The following is a 16,783-nucleotide window of genomic DNA, read 5'->3' as shown; positions in this document are numbered from 1 at the left end:
CATCCTATGTCAGTCTTCAAGATAAGGAAGGTGGGTGTCTCGTGGTGCTTGATAAGGGTGTGTAAAGTGTGTGCTGGCTGTAACTTTAAGAAAAAGTAAAATAACCTTTTTGAATCTAGTGAAAAAACTGTGTGACTTTGAACCTTGTATGTTGTCTAAATCTAGATGGCTCAAGCCAGGTTGAAGAGCATATCTTACCTCATGGTGACACTCCAGTGTTTAAATAACGCACTCTGAAAGTAATCGTAATCCACGTGAAATGCTAGAATCTTTTTTCTTATTTTCCAAGTTAAATCCATCAGGGCTTTTCAGAGAACACTTGCGTAGCTGCCATCCTGTCAGTAACAGCTCTGTGTGTAGCACCTACCTCTGAAACATCATCGGTGGGGTGCTGTCATGTGGTAAAGAAAACATGATCCCTTTGAGTAAAGTGGCGGGTTCGTTTACCTCATACAGCTCCAATACTGATGCCTTGGGATAACTTCAGTAAGGAGAAATGCATTCTGGAGGCGTATTCCTTAATTTTAAGTTTATCACCTACCTGTGTGCTTTTAGCTTGAATAGGCAGGTAAAGTGGGTTTCTCCAGAGTACAGTTCCACGTTTGTTTCTCCAAATGCAAAGTTACTTTAAGAAACTCCTGTATTGTTCATCTTCTCTCAGTTGCACTCATGCAGCTGATCACATCGAGTCCATCTGAAAACCAATTCAGTTAAAGGATACGGTATTAAAAAATAAAAAAGGCAAAAAACCACCTGCAAACCATGCCAGAACCATCACCACACTGGTAGTGATCTGCCAGGACAAGAAAACTGAAATAAGCCTGTTCATAGCTTTTTCCAAATGCTGACAAGTAAGTTTGGTCACCCTAGAAGAAAGAGCACCTAGAGTAGCTTATGAACCTTTTTATCCTGTTATCTGATGCTCAGAGAAATTTTTCTTAGATTCCAGGTAGGACTGACACTTCAGGAGAACTTCTGACATCTTACTAGATGGCTGACATATTCTTCAGAGTACGCCCTGTGATTTTTTTTTTCTTTTTGCCCTCAGCCTGGCGTTTGGCACGTATGACCTCCCTGGCTGCTGTCATCGTGTTGGTGGGAAATAGTTGGACTGTGGCTGACTAATGTTGATTGCAGTTTTATGCAGGCGTGTTGAAAATGCAGCGTGTGTGTGATATGTGAAAAAAATTAACAAAAGCTTGTAGAAACCACTCGGGATTAATTTGGGATTTGTTGAGGCAGGGGAGGATCATAGAGACGGAACATTTGTACTTTCCCGTGCAAGGAACAATCCAGAAGAGTGAATCTTTGGATTCAGTAGCTGTTGCTTTATACTGGTCACAGTTCAGCTCAGCTGGATGGTGCTTAAAACGGATTACTTGTGTGGACTGAAGCAGAGAAGAGGTTTAAAAGTGGAGTCTGAGATCAGCTTGCAGCCTTTCCTGTGTCAGCAGGGCAATGTTTTCAATTTCGCTCAGTCTTCAGCCACATAATGTGTAATGCTCATGTGCTAGAGTAGTTGTACTTGCAGCCTGTTTTATCTCCAATTTCCGATACAAAGAAAAAAACCAAGTTGCTAGAATGTTTTGGCTCTTGTGTCCTACTCTTTCTCATGCCTCTTCATACAGCTATAGTCTATATTAGTATTTACTTATATGAAGTGTTTCCAACCAGTTGTCTGAATTGTCAGTTCTTGAGAGGTGCAGAGTAGTTCAATGGCAAGGCAATGGTTATTTTGCTGGGGCTCATTTTGGAGCAGTGTTTGTCAGCTGCGGATTTATCTGCGAAGTGACAAAAAGCAGCTTCTGACGTTTGAGGTAGTTGCAGTTACATGAGCTGCATTGCTGAAGTCAAAATCCTAATGAAATACAGTGATCCTGTATTTCAGGATCTGGCTTCCTGGCTCACTCCCACCCCACCCCCCTTTTTAAAAAAAAAAACAACCCAAAAAACCCAGTACCTGGTCATAACCTTAACAGCAAGCACAGGAGAACATGGATGCACATAAACATTTGACCTGCTGAGGAAAGCTAATAATCTATTCAACCCAAGGTCTGTAAGGAAGAGGGAGTTATTTAATGACATCTTCTCTTTGCTTTCTGTTGTTTATACAATGCAGTCTCCTCTGGACTTTTCTGCTCTCTGTAGAGGTTTTTCAGAGGTGCTCCTGACAGTTAGGTTACCTTGGTTTGTTCCCAGCCCAGAAATTTTGAAACAGCAGTGTCGAAACAAGTCACATGTGGAATACGTGGTGAGATTTGAAAAAGGCTTCCTGTAATGGAAAGATAAGCCTTGATCCTCCCACTTCATCCTCAAGCAGTTGCCCTCATTTGGCAAGCTCTTTGAGCTAACCCTGTTTCCTATTGCAGTACATCTGGGTCACTGGAAAAATATGTGTTTAGGAGGAATGCATGAGGTAGGCAAACCAGGTTACATCATCCTCAGAGCTTGTCAGGCCGTGACTGATTTCTGGCTCATCCTGAACCTTGTTCAGGGGAATCCAGGTAACTTGGATGTTATTTCCATCCAGTTCATGCTCACAGAGAAGGATGAGGGCTCTTGAAAACGGTATTCTGAGTTTTATCAGATTTGCACCAGGTGACATCAGGAGGAGGTAGGTCAGAACACTTGAATCATCTTTAATTCATGAAAGTAGTCTTTTAGAGCACTTCTGAAGTGTCAGTTGCTTGCGGTAGGAGTAGAATATGCAGCTGCTTATATAGCAAACACCATCAGCCTTGCCTTTATAGTTGAATATTAAAGTTCTGGTTACATCAAACGGTACATCAAAACTTGTTTGTTGGCTAGGGGAAAGATGTTCATGCACCTTCATGTTCTAGGTGATAATGTGTGATACACATTACACAGGAGCAATACCACACAAAACCCATGTTGTTTGTTCAAGTACTGTGGATAGCATCAAAACTTACAAGCATTGGTGGGTGAGTGCAAAACCTCCATCTCGGATTCAGGTGCCTTGAGTTTTTTTTGTGCATGTGTCATGTCATGGCGTTGAATTAGTCCTGTTTCAAACAGAATGTAAAATAATAATGGAGGAGAGAAAAGCGAAGCAAAGGTATGAACTAAATAGAGCTCTGTAATTCTCAAAACGCACTGTTGTGAAGTAGCATAGACAGGGTTTAATGACCACATGTATTACTGTTTTACATGTCTCCTTTTGCTTGTACTATGAGAGGATAATGAAGTCACTATAATTCCATTTCTACTCATTTTTTTCTGTCTCTCACATCTCTCATGTAAGTATTTTTGATACATGAAACATGAATCCTTGAATGAAAGTAATCAACCTCGGTAACAGAGTACTCTGTGCAGTGACTTCTTACCAGTAAGACTATCCCATCCTCCAAGAGGCAAGCATTCAAAGTATTCATCAGGTTGTATCTACACTGGATCAAACAGAATTCATATTTGTGAGACTGGTTTCTCTCTTGGTGTACAGATTACCTTACCAGGCATAAGTTAACTTAGATTTTTCAGGACATTTATTTTCTGTATTTTATTAATACCTTGGAAGCTCTGATCTAAGAAGAGGAGGTGGTGGATTTTTATTGACTTGAAGTGAGAGTCAGGGAAAGAAGAACTACTTTTGTTGCAGAAGAGAAAGTGCTAAAATACAAGTGTGTCATTTTCTTGCATACATTTGCACATCCATGACGTTCTAGAGCCATCTGGTATTTCCTCTGCACTGCTGGTAGTTGTCCCTCCTCATCCATTTCAAAAAGTTTGTTCTCCAGCCTGGTCTCCAGATTCCTTGATGGTTGTTACCCAGTTTCTTGGATGGCCCTGGGAGAGGCACCAGTGTAGGCAGGGTTTCGGAGGCTGCTGCCCCTTGTCTGTGTTGCAGAAATACCATAAAGAGCAGGTAGAAGTTAGTGGGCTGTTGGCATTTAGTTAGTGCTAGTGCTATTATCACTGTCATTTAAGCAATGATATTAGAAAAGAGCATCTTTTTGTAGGGGAGAGTGGTGTAGGCAGGGCCTTGCAAGGTGATTTCACCTGTTAGGAGTTATTGGTAAGAGCTATTAAAATGTCCTGAAAATACAAGCATTTATTGTCAAATAATGGTGAACAGAGATCTTGAATTCTGAATCTTTAACGACACACAAAACCAGCAGTTCTTTGCATATCATGTATTCAGGTTGTGTATTTCCATGTGTGTTACCATGTACCATTTCTTTACTTATTGGAGGCTGCTGCTCTTAGCTGAGGCAGGACAGAGACAGGTAAGGAAAAGAGAGTACTGTGAGAGTAACGCACCACGCTCTGTGCTTGAAGTGGTATGTTAAGTCACAGTGATATTATTACATTGCTATAGCTAGATGAGGTTTGGTTTTGGGTATTAAAGTACATAGCCAGTGGACCTGCTGACAAGGGATTCCAGTTGAAGACCTGGGAGTTCTGTACTGTTTCTGTCCACGTCAGGTCTCTATGTATTGTCTTTCTCTGTGGAAAGATCTAGCTGTTAATACAGCAAGCGCAGGAGAGGTTACTTCTGGTTAATTCACCTAGCTTTCAAAAAAAATTTTTCAGGTTGATATAGTTAATTATACCCACCCCCTCACCCCCCGACATTAAATGTGTTCACAGTACTGATAGGATTTGCACAGAAGGCTGCATTAAAATATCAGAAGTCTTTTTAAGACCTGTTTTACTGCTGAAAATTCTCAGTTCCACAGTTAGGCACTATGTGATTATAGTACTTTGTCATTTAGTTCCTCTTTATTCTGTCTTTCCCTTGCTAATGTATTCTTTAGCAAAGTACCTTCTTATAAAGCTCCTTTTGTTGTTTCTGTTACATTCACATGGACCTCTAACCTGATCCTAGATATTAAAAGCGATACTCAAGTCTTTGTTTTTGGCTTGTTCTGTTTTGCCATGAAGAAGTTCATATGTTTAAGTTGGAGATAACTGTGACATCAAAAGACATGTAAACAGAATGGCTACAAATGTCAACACTGGTTTACTGTCTATGAATGGTTAATATGTATTATTAATCCCTTAATAGTCAGGAATTCAGTGAGATCAAAGTAACATTTCTAAAAGACGCAGAGTTTATAAACTTTTTTTGATGTGTAGTTGTTGGGGTGTGAGTTCGGGACTTTTAAGTTTGCACTTGGGTTTTGGTGGATAAGGGACTAATGAGTTATTAGGCTGCTTTAAATAACGATGCAGATGTCACCTTGAAATATATCCTAATGAAAATACTGACTGGGCCGGACAATTACATCCTTGTCCCCATTTATAATCAGAAAATGCCTTATGCTGGAGGTCGTATTAACATGACCTTAAACAGAAGTTTGACTTAAGTATTAGTGCACAAGTGCAAAGCCTGAAGGAAGAACAGTTTGACAGCAGTTCACACTCCCACTAAAAACATGTACTTAATGTCCACAGCTTTCTTATCCTGTTGGATTCTCTAAATGGTTTAATCATACTTCATGCTTCAAATGTATTGCTGATTTTTTTTTTTTTTTTCTTCTCTATTCTCTTTCAGAAAGATGAGGTGTACCTCAATTTGGTGCTGGACTATGTTCCTGAAACAGTATACAGAGTTGCCAGACATTATAGTCGGGCCAAACAGACACTCCCTATGATTTATGTCAAGGTAGGTAACTGATAGATGTGGTTAGATGAAGAAGGATGTTATAAGAACAGACTCCGTGGATACCTCTTTTCTGACATAATTAGTTTTCTGTAATTTTTAGGAGCACATGCATTTTGAGGCAAGGAGAAAAAAGAATGATTATTTGTTTACAGCAAAGGAAGACTAGAGGCTTGAAGCAAGCACACCCGATTTCTCGCTTTGCAGAAATCTTGGAATGGTGGGGGAGACCAAGTCTAGGGGGAGTGTTTTGTTTTTGAAGCGGCTTAGATAGAGACTGACACCAGCCAGATTAGCAGCTGCAGTTTCCTGAGATGATGAAGACACAATAGTACAAAGGTCAGGAACTGAAAGAGGATGTCAGGAAGAATAATGTTTCTTATCTGATATCTTCCCCTTTTCCTGGCACGTGAGTAAGAGTTCATGTGCTTCTGTCGTGGGCATGAAAGGCATATTTTTTTGTCCCCACTTGGAGCTCATTGGATCTTGTCTTGAAGAGCTACGTGGGGTAATATTTTTGTATGAACATTGTAGCCTCAAAACCTCACTTAAGTTGTCTGCATCTTGTGTTGTATTTTACAAGGGGATTAAAATGAATAAAACTTCATTTTTTTCCATCAAAAATGGGACCCATCTGGGTCTTGTAGTTCATTTTTACATACTGTGGTGACCACAGTCCACCTACTAGTGAATGATCATGTTTTCACATGGCATTAACTTGTTAACGTGGCATCCAGGTAACGTTAAGTGGAAATTAGCAACAAATATTCCTGACTTGTATTGATTTCTCCAGACTCCTCTCTAAAAGTGTAGTGCTTAACATGAAGGTGGGCTTAAGAAAAAACCTTAATTTGACTGAAAGAAGATGAAAGCTACAAAGACGAAAGCTACAAATAGTAATTATTCCAATAATGAAGTGTTGTGCCGTAACTGTATGTGTGTAAATTGTAAATAGCATGTCTCCGCAGTAGCCAGCACTGGTGCTTGTTTTTGAGAAAGCACAGACCTTTATCATCCAGCAGTAACAATTCCTACTGCAAGGTCGCTCTGCTTGATCTGTTGGTGGAACAGCATGTCTTCAGGTTATATGCTCCCCAAAACGTGCTAGCTTAGCTTTTGAAAAATTGTTTGTATATCTTTTGTCAGTACTCTTGCCCTAATTGCTCTTCATTATGGGAACTTGGGAAAAATTGTCCTTACACTTTGAGAGAAAATTCTGCTCCTACTCTTTCATCTTGCTGCATGCTTGGGACTTCCTGTTCCAGGTAGTCTGGAAGGCTGTGCTTATTTTTCTGGCAAGGCAAGACTTTCTCACAATCTTGTATTTAAAAAGATCATGTTACCTTGATGTTGTTAAAGCTTTTGCAGTTTTCCAGACACCTTGGATAGACAAAGGTCAGATCTTACCTATTTGTTCACTTCTGATTGATTCCTAGGCAGGTAGAGAGCTGCTCTTCCCTGAGTGACAAAGAAACTGTTAAGGAACTGCAGGGAAGCTTTTCTAGTAATGTTTTTGTTAATTTTTATTTGTAACTTCTAATACGCTGTAAGAAATTCTTGGAAGTTTTGGGTTTGCTGTGTGGAGTTGAAAGGCATACTTTCTAAACCCCGCATGTGTTGACTTGACTCCTCAAGTCAGAGCAATCTTCTGTGTTATTTTGCAATACACTTACACAATACATACGTAATGTGTCTAGAACAAGCAATTCAGAAAACATGTTTGTTTGCTTTTCTTTGTGCCAAGTTGTGGTTTTCAGAAACAAATACGAAAACTAAAGACCTGGAGCCAAAATTAAGCAATTCTCCTCCTGCTCCTACCTTCCCCACCAAAGAAACAACAAAAAACGAGAAAGTGGAAAGACAAAGATAATGGTGAAAGTGAGGCAGACATGACCCGATACCAATATCTACCAATTGCACCCGGTTCTACAGACCGTTAAAGGTGAACTGTGGAGAATGTGCTTAGAAAAGAAAAGCAGGGATGTGCCCCTCTGGGACAATGTCCTGTCCGTAGCTTGATTTTTTTTTTTTTTTTTTTTTTTTTTTTTTTTTTTTTTAGTGGAACCTTGTGGGGGATACAACAAAGATAACAAATAATCTGGCAGCCTGTTGTCAACCTTGAAACAGGGCTTCCTGTACCTTTACGACTGTATATGCTGTACAGACCTAATTGTACCCAGCTGCTCTTTATTCTCCATAGACAAAAGTGTGTAGCTCCAGTGAGCGGATGTCCTCCCCTTGCCCTGTAATCTTGGCCTGCGAAGCTCTTGGCTTCGTAACATCTCCACTTGCCATATTGCTCCTTGCTAAGGCGTTAGCCAGCCTTGGAAAGGGGGCAGAGAAAACTCTCCCTCGGCATGCTTGTTTGCTGTGCCTTGCATAAAATTATTCTGAACAGTTGTTTTTATCTGCCTTCACTTTTCGCCCAGAGATGTGGTATTAAAAGGAGTCCCCTCCAGAAGAAAAACTGGGAGATTCATTCAGGTGACAGGCTGAGACACTGTCGTAGTCCTTGGGCAACATTTCAGATGTTGCTAACAACCTCATTATCTAAAGGGTTTTCTTTGGGGTTTTGGGGTGTGGTTTTTTTGGGGTTTGATTGCTTTGTATGTTTTTTTTCAAATAACCTGGAATACTTCATTTCTATGAAGCGGTTGATTTATAATGTGACCTGAAACACCATTATGTAGTGTATGTTTTTGTGCCTGCCATTTACAGATGTTGGAAAGCTGGCACAATTTTATTTTTTTAATTGTGCTCGTTTTTGAAAGGACAAATGAAGAAATTTGAGCTGTCTATGTGGGTGTGTGGGGAAGGTATGTGAATAGCTTGCCCATCTTCATAGCACTAATATGCATTCAGTAGGGTCTTTTTTGAGTGATTCTGTTTATTCTTCTAATTAGAGTTTGTGCTAAATTCATTGTTTACCCTGTTTTGACTGGGAAAGCATGCCTTATACAGTGTTGTTGTGTTCCAGTTGTACATGTATCAGCTGTTCCGGAGTTTAGCCTATATCCATTCCTTTGGGATCTGCCACCGGGATATAAAACCACAGAACCTCTTGCTGGACCCTGATACAGCTGTTCTAAAACTCTGTGACTTCGGAAGGTAGGTGCATCTGTGGCCTGAAACTTGGTGAAAACAGCTTACTTCCAAAGTCAACCTGGGTGCAGCTTTGCAGAGAGATCTTCTGTGTTCGTCGGAAGGTCTTCATTTGTAGTTTTGAAAGAGAAATCACTGATATTCTGCTTTCCTCTTAAAAGGAGTTCATATGGGGGGGCAGGGGGGGAAAGCTGGCAAGGGATATCAAGAGGGAGGGAGTTGAAGTTCAAGCCTGTTATTTATACAGGTGTTAGAAAAATAAAATAAATACTCTGTCACATAGGGAAAATACTATGCTGCGGAAAAATAAAACCAAATATTAGGGTGAAATGTGTTTGGGGAAGAGACTACAGGCACAGTGGCATAGTAACCTAAAAAGGCTAATGTTACACTTTATTACTCTACTTGTACTTCAAATACTGTAGAGGCTTCAGATCAGAAGCAACACTTCTAGATGAAGCTCTTAGAGAGTGGACGTCTGTATCCTGGCTTCCAGTGGCACATTTATTTCCACTATCCGTTCAAGTGAATCACCTTTGGAGTCCAGTCCCCATCTGAGAAGTGATACAGAAATTCTGGGAATCCACACTGAGACAGCAGACAGATGTCACTCTGGGAAAGTTCAGTCTTTAGACTGTGCTATAACTTTGCAGACTAAATAGTTAGGGCATATGTGTGAGAGGTCACGGAAGCTGCTGTTGCTAAATTTGCTTGCCTGTAGTGAGTGGGAATGTCAGATGGTGGTTATTCAAGCAGTGCATCGTCATGCCTGGTGGCTCGGGAATCTCCTCCTCAGCTTTACCTCACCAGGGTTGGAGCAAAACGGGAGTCATGCTGAAACTCAGAAGTAACAATGCATAAAAAAGAGGTGATACTTCCTCTGTGTTAACAGTGGGAATTTGTTAATTGTAGTTTCTATACAGAAACAGAAAATTGAGACTTTTAAAAACAGGCTAAATGGGTGGTGGGAGTCCTTTTTCCCTGAAGGCTGAGAGGAGTGTCTGGAAGGCTGGCCGTTGGATTTGGCTGGCTTGCCACTCTGCTGGGTTTGGTGTTACTTAAGTGAAAGTCATACTTCTGAAAGGGCAGTTTTGTCTTCCAGCTCCTTTCCATCAAACACTTGGTGTTATTTAAGAATGAAGTATATTATGTTCATAGGCGCATTCCAGAAGTAATGTGCTCTCATGTTCCTTCATTTCCTTAGGTTCTTCCAAAGGTAGTGGTTGGGGCAGTACTGTAGGTTCGGTCCTTTGTAGCTGATCTCTTGCTGTATAAATGAAGTCTTCATGTTAATCATGGACCATTGACATCAGACTACAACAGCAAAGGTTTTTTTACATTGTCACCCCCTACCCCTTTTGCCTCATACCACACTCCCTTGAACAGCAAAGAGCCAGAATATTCTAATGGAAATGGGAGGAGGGGGGAACAACAAAAAACACACCAGAAAAACCCCGTAACTCTCAGTTCTGGCGAGTATCCAGTGCTTTTGAACCTCAACAGGTAGCTACATTTGACTGAACCGTATTCTGTCCTCTTTTTTCTTTGTAAACAAACCTTTGTACCTGGCAAAAGACAACTGCCAGCCAAAAATCTGACCCTATTTATCACCTAGGCTGTAGTCAGAATTTCCTTTGCTGTGTCCAGTATAAGGTAGCTGCTTGGTGGATTGGAATGATTTCATGGTATATCATTGAGTCTGTGGCTTGCATCAACTTAGAAGAACATGGGACTTTAGCCTTTAGGAATTAGTGGTGAGTGAAGAGTGCCAAAGCTTAATGTTGGTCTGCACTGCAGTCTTGCAGAACTATTCGTTACTGAAAGTATTGTTTCCTTTTCAGTGCAAAACAGCTGGTTCGTGGAGAACCTAATGTCTCATACATCTGCTCTCGGTACTACAGGGCACCAGAGTTGATCTTTGGAGCCACCGATTATACCTCCAGTATAGGTATGTATGTGTATTTGTTGAAACCTATACCAACTGCATATGTTTTTATTCTGTAGTTAAGTGTAAAGGTTTCCAGAGATCTCAGATGTAATCCCCAGAGGCAGAATTTTGTTGTAAATGGTCAGGTACCATGGCTCAACAAAATGCACACATTTTGTAGATGGCTGCTGTGATTTCTATGCTTTTTGAGATTTCAGTGTCAATTACATTAGGAAAGGGGCTTTTTTTAATGTATGGGGGGGGAAATCTGATTTCAAACAACAAAAATCCGAGTAGTTCTGCCATTTAGTTTAAAAGTGGGTGTGAGATCTCAAGCCAGAAAAGCATTTTGGTGACTTAAAATAACTATAAAGAATGACTGTAGAAATATCAATGACTGCTTCTGATATGCTGTGATTTAGACATAAATAATTCTGTAACTTATTAACATGGGTTTTAATAAAGAGTTTTTAGTAGGAAAAATGTGGCCTAATGATCGGCTTAAACTAAACTAAAACTAAACTCTCTTCACAGTTTTAATATATTGTGTACAGAAGTCTTTCTGATTCTTCTTATTCTTATTCTGTTAGCTTTTGCTGTCCTTTAGTCATTATTTTTGAACATAAAGACTACTACTTTCTAATACCTGGCACATAGCTTTGTCATGGAAATGTTAGAGAAGCTGGAGGTTTTGGCAGAGGACAGGGAACAGCCACGTCTTCCTCCATTCTGAAGACCTGAAAATGAACAGCAAAATTAAAAAAATCGTAAAAATGCACCGCAGTGTGTTGGCTGGTTGTGGGTAACTCTCTCAGGTTTTTTTTAGTCAAGGTATTCCCTGGGCTGCTTCTAAGTGCTGCTGCTAAAGAGATGAGATTTGGCTCTCAGACTCATCAATATCATGCTAAGCTTTTACCTTGCTCATGGACTTGAGTCACTTAAGCAAGGATTAATATGTTCAAAAGCATTTGGAGATCACGATCAAGTCTTGGCAAAATATGTTTACAGCCAGTTATAATTTGTTTAAAGTTAGTATATTCTAACTAGTGTTAAACCCAGTGGCTAGCTGGCTCTTTTCAGCTCTGGAGTTCTTTGAAAAAAGAAGCGTTTCTGAAGACTTACCTGCTCTCCCTATTTTTTTTTTTTGCCATTAGTTATTCTTCAGTACGCACTCTAAGAGTTGCAGTCAGTGGCTCCATGTCCAGATGGAGACCAGTGACGAGTGGTGTGCCTCAGGGGTGGGTACTGGGGCCAGTGCTGTTTAATATCTTTGTTGGCGACATGAACAGCGGGACTGAGTGCACCCTCAGCAAGTTTGCCAATGACACCAAGCTGTGTGGTGCAGTCAACAAGTTGGAAGGAAGGGGTGCCATCTGGTGGGGCCTGGATGGGCTTGAGAGGTGGGCCCGTGCGAACCACATGAAGTTTAGTAAGGCCAAGTGCAAGGTCCGGCACGTGGGTGGGGGCAATCCCAAACACAGATACAGGCTGGGCGGAGAGTGGCTCAAGAGCAGCCCTGAGGAGAAGGAAATGAGGGTACTGGTGGATGAGAAGCTGAACATGAGCCGGCAATGTGTGCTTGCAGCCCAGAAAGCCAACCGTATCCTGGGCTGCATCAAGAGCAGCGTGGCCGGCAGGTTGAGGGAGGGGATTCTGCCCTTTTACTCCGCTCTGGTGAGATCCCACCTGGAGTCCTGCGTCCAGCTCTGGAGCCCCCAGCATAAGAAGGACATGGATGTGTTGGAGTGGGTCCAGAGGAGGGCCACGAAGATGATCAGAGGGCTGGAGTACCTCTCCTATGAGGACAGGCTAAGAAAGTTGGGGCTGTTCAGCCTAGAGATGAGAAGACTGCGGGGTGACCTTACGGCAGCCTTCCAGTACCTGAAGGGGGCCTACAGGAAGGATGGAGAGGGACTTTTCACAACGATGTGTAGCAATAGGACAAGGGGGAATGGCTCTAAACTAAAAGAGGGTAGATTTAGATTAGATATTAGAAGAAATTCTTCACCATGAGGGTGGTGAAACACTGGAACAGGTTTCCCAGAGAAGCTGTGGCTGCCCCCTCCCTGGCAGTGTTCAAGGCCAGGTTGGATGGAGCTCTGAGCAACCTGGTCTAGCGGAAGATGTCCCTGCTCATGGCAGGGGGTTGGAACTAGATGATCTTCAAGTTCCCTTCCAACCCAAACCATTCTATGATTCTATGTATTGTGGCAGTGCTTGCATATCTCCCTGTTAGAAAAAAGAGGCAGAACCATAAGAAGTCTGGTGAAAGTCGTGGCACAATAAAGGTAAAAGGACAGAACTTATTTAATGGCTGACTGCTGCCAAAAGGGGCAGACCCGGTTCTACTCTTTCTTGCCCCTGGATACCTTAGCTCTCACAGTTTACTGTTTAATACGCTGATTCAGCTTCAAGTAACAAGAGAGTTTTGGTTAGATTAGCTTTCTGCTACATTAGTGAGTTGAATTGGCATTACTGTGTAGTCTGATAAGCAGCAGAGCCCAGGTAGAAGCAAAGTGGCGGGAGCTCATGAGTGAGAAGAAGGTGGGTGATGCTGGTTGACATCTTTTTACCAGCTGAGAGCTAACAGATGGGCTCAACTGCTTTATCAGAGTGCACTGAGACAACTTGTTTCAGAGGATAACGGCGTAAAACATTTTGGGTGTCACCAGAAGAGACTGCTTTATAGATAAGCCTGTGAGATGTCTCTTACTCCAACTGTATAATGACTTTAATCTTCCACTTTTCTGCAGACCTTTTTTAAAGTTGCTTTTTCCATTTTTGTTTTCTTATCTGCTGATATCTAAAATGGTTCTCATAAAAATAGCATTCTAAAGTGAGGAGTCCATTTTCCACTTGCCAAAAACATTGGTAATTTCAAGCGTTGTTCAGACTTTCTCGTGCCACCCCCCAAAAAACACTGTCCTCCCCAAGCCCCTTCTCTGAAACTTGCACAGAATAGCTTGAAAATTAAGTTCAGCAAATACTCCTTCCTTGCTATCCTTTCCTCACTCCACCTTCTTCTCAACAGAATCTGCATGTGGGAGCTCAGAAGCAGTAAAATGGTTTTACAAAATTGCTTTGCAGTTTCCCAGTGTTCTGCAATATGTTAGAAATTCTAGGGGTTTAGTTTTGTGATGCTGCTGTTTCCAGTGGTGGTAAATACCAGGATATTCCTTAGTTCTTGCTAGACAGCAACAACGCTTAGGGAGAACTCTTCGCTAGTGCACATAGGATTGCTCGTCCAAACTCAACCAGCATTATTTGCTCGCCAACCAGCAAGCATACATAGGTTTCTTAAAAGAGAGGGAGAGGAAGGAACATTTAATTATCAGTGCTTTATCCATAGCTCAAAGTATAGGGAACTGTGAAATGCTTTAGTATTGTAAAACTGCATTTTAAACCTTTCTTTAATGTGGACGTGCCTGTGTTTTCTAGTTCTTCTTTTCTTCTGAATTGTTAGCACAGCAGCCTTTTCCTGCTATAGGTTCTTTTTCTGTGCATAAGAATCCACTTGTGCGTGTGTGTGGTAACAAAAACTGAGCTTACATGTAAGGTAGGGATCTAATGTAATCTTTGATTACATCAAGTACTCTTCTGTTTAAATATAGTATCTTAAAACTACATTAAAATCGGTAAAGAACATGAAGACAAAAACTGTTCTAAGTAGAACATTTTTGTACATTATGTGTGAGACATCCAGCTGTTTTCTGAAGGTTTTTGTTGTTTGCTAACGTTAGTGCAGGCCTTATGATTGTAACACGCTGCAGTATAGTAGTTATTGGAAGTATTTCTGCGCAAGAAGTGCTTTTTAAGCCTCGGCAGTGACTGTGGTGGCCCAAGAGTGACAGTACAGCCAGCCAGCATCATAACCATTGAAGTAGTTAGTCCTCTTGTTTAGCACTGTAACCAGTGGTTGCATTAGGCTGACTGGCTTTGTCTAGGTTGTCTTTTAACACACGCATTTGCCCTTGCAACACTGCTTGCTCTTCAATGTAGCAGAAACTGAATTTGATTCCAGGATGTGTCTTTTCATCCTGGATGTCACAACAGAATGGTTAACTGGCTTTTAACTTCTAAGATCTTGATTATTTCACCAAAGTGCATGACTTAAATTCTAACCCAAAAGGTCTCTTTAAAAATGACTTCAGCCGGGGGTGGTGTTTGTTGTGCTTTTGTAAAGTACTACATTAGAGTGGCATAAAAATATACAGGATAGTAAGAGCAACATCAAAACACGTTTACTGCAGTTAATACCTCTGTGTGTGTCATCCAGCAGACCTGGGACTATTACTAAAATAGTGACCTGGGAAATGACCTATTCAAGTTTTTAAATAATCCCTGTTGCCGAATAGTTAGAAATCCAGTCCCGTAATAGCTCTGTCGTCTGCTTACGTTACAACTGTAAGGGATTTTTCAGTGGTCAAGCACAAGCATTTGTGTCACTTGGGTGACTTAATAGCTCCTACAGTTTGGGCCTTTGCACACCTTTGACAATGAATTCTGCAAGTGTGTGCATGTCTATAAGGCTTGGTGGGGACGGCACATGGTTTTGTTCCTGCAGCTGATTTGCAGGAGTGTTTTTACAAACCAAGCCCTTCAGCTATCCCTTGACGGTGTTTTGGCCAAAGTTTCTTCCTTGCAGGTCTGTATGTGTTACGCCATCCCAGCATATGTTGCCAGCGTGCTCTGGCTGTGCTGGTCATCAGGGTGCTGCTGCTGCCCGCTGAAGAAACGCGGGATGGCTGCCCCCATTCCCCTGCAGCACCCTGGGACAAACACCGATGCTGGAGCAGGGATGGGTGCTGACGTTTCTGCTGCCGTGTGATCCTCTTGTATAGAAAGAAACTGCATGGTTAAGCTTTACCCCCAGAACGTGCTGCTTTTTTTTTTTTTTCCCACACTAGGTTAGGTGATGGGGCAATGGAGGGCTCACCAGAACGTGGTGGTGCTTCTGGATAACAAGGGTCTGCTGGTCTCAGTGTGTTTTCTCAGTCACTGCGCTGGCAGGGATTGAGAGCGTTCCAGAGGGAACATTTACAGCCACTGGCAGGGAAAGATTGATCTGTGTGGCTGTATCGCTGGCTTCTCTTGAGGTGTCCAAAAATAAGTATCACAAAGCTATTCATTCACTTTCCTAGCAAGCACGAAGACAGAGGGAGAGAGTGTTTCACCTCAACAGTCTGGAGCAGAAGCTCATCAGGAGGCATGTGTAGTCAGGCTATCTCAGTTCCGTGGGGAAGAACTATCTGTCGTGAGGTGTGTCCCAAACCTGTTGCCAAGCAGTGAAAAGTATTTGCCTCTGTATCTCAGATAGCAACTTCCAACACTGAAAATAAGCACAGGTGTTAATTTACTGAAATATTCTATCCTCTGTCATAGTAGTTTCATCTCTTCATTACAGAAAAATAGATACACCTGTGTTTATCTTTTGTTCCAAATACTGGAACAAGCATGGCTTTCCAAGCATTTCAGGTTACAGCCCTATTCTGTCTCCATAATCTGTGGTGGCTTGATGTGCAAAACTTGCACCAACATAGCACACATGCCCGTAATCCAGAATTTTGTTCTTGTTCTGATATCCCAAAAAGTGTTCCAAACGAGGAGCAATGAAAAGCACTTTGTGCTCTGGCATTTGGCAACTGGAAGCTGCTGATTTTACGACTTCCTAGGGCTGTTTTTCTGACTCCTGGTTTCTTCCCTGCTAGTTTGTTTCCACAGTTTCCACAGCAACAACTTTGAGTCACCTCCAAGATGGAGGAAGTCCATCAAGATCAACAGATATTGGGGCGGAGTTGAATAGGTGAGGGGGGAAAACTGTAGAAAGGTATATGTGCCCCATGAAGTGTCAGATAAAGGAACGTTCTTAGTTTGTACTGAATGGGTGAGAGCAGGCGTAACTTTTTTTTTTTTTCGTTCCTCTGCGTGTCCTCCAAATAACAAGTTGGAGGAGCTGGAGCAGAATACAGTGAGTGGTGCTCATGCTGTGAAGAAAAGGGCCAGCTTCTCAGCTTGGAAAGGCAGAGTTTGACATCACAACAATGAAATTCGTGGATGGGGTATCCTGCCACAGACAACTGGAAATGGCCATTGCCCACTTGTAGCATTAAAGCTAAGGAGTGTATTTTGCA

At 41.7% G+C, this 16,783-nt stretch overlaps 1 protein-coding gene across 2 annotated transcripts in view; it reads left to right on the top strand.

Annotated features, from left to right (window-relative positions):
• The window catches only part of GSK3B (glycogen synthase kinase 3 beta), a 159,843-nt gene that overhangs the window by 100,257 nt on the left and 42,803 nt on the right, over positions 1-16,783 (top strand). For both annotated transcript variants that reach the window (XM_075437308.1, XM_075437297.1), the window contains exons 4-6: positions 5,516-5,626; positions 8,601-8,731; positions 10,567-10,673. In XM_075437308.1, the coding sequence (XP_075293423.1) occupies positions 5,516-5,626; positions 8,601-8,731; positions 10,567-10,673 (349 nt within the window). The remainder of the gene's footprint in view (positions 1-5,515; positions 5,627-8,600; positions 8,732-10,566; positions 10,674-16,783) is intronic.

This window comes from Opisthocomus hoazin, chromosome 1, assembly GCF_030867145.1.
Source record: "Opisthocomus hoazin isolate bOpiHoa1 chromosome 1, bOpiHoa1.hap1, whole genome shotgun sequence".
Classification (NCBI taxonomy): Eukaryota; Metazoa; Chordata; class Aves; order Opisthocomiformes; family Opisthocomidae; genus Opisthocomus; species Opisthocomus hoazin.
The sequence above is the reverse complement of the archived record's forward strand: the minus strand, read 5'-3'. Positions and strand labels throughout refer to the sequence as shown.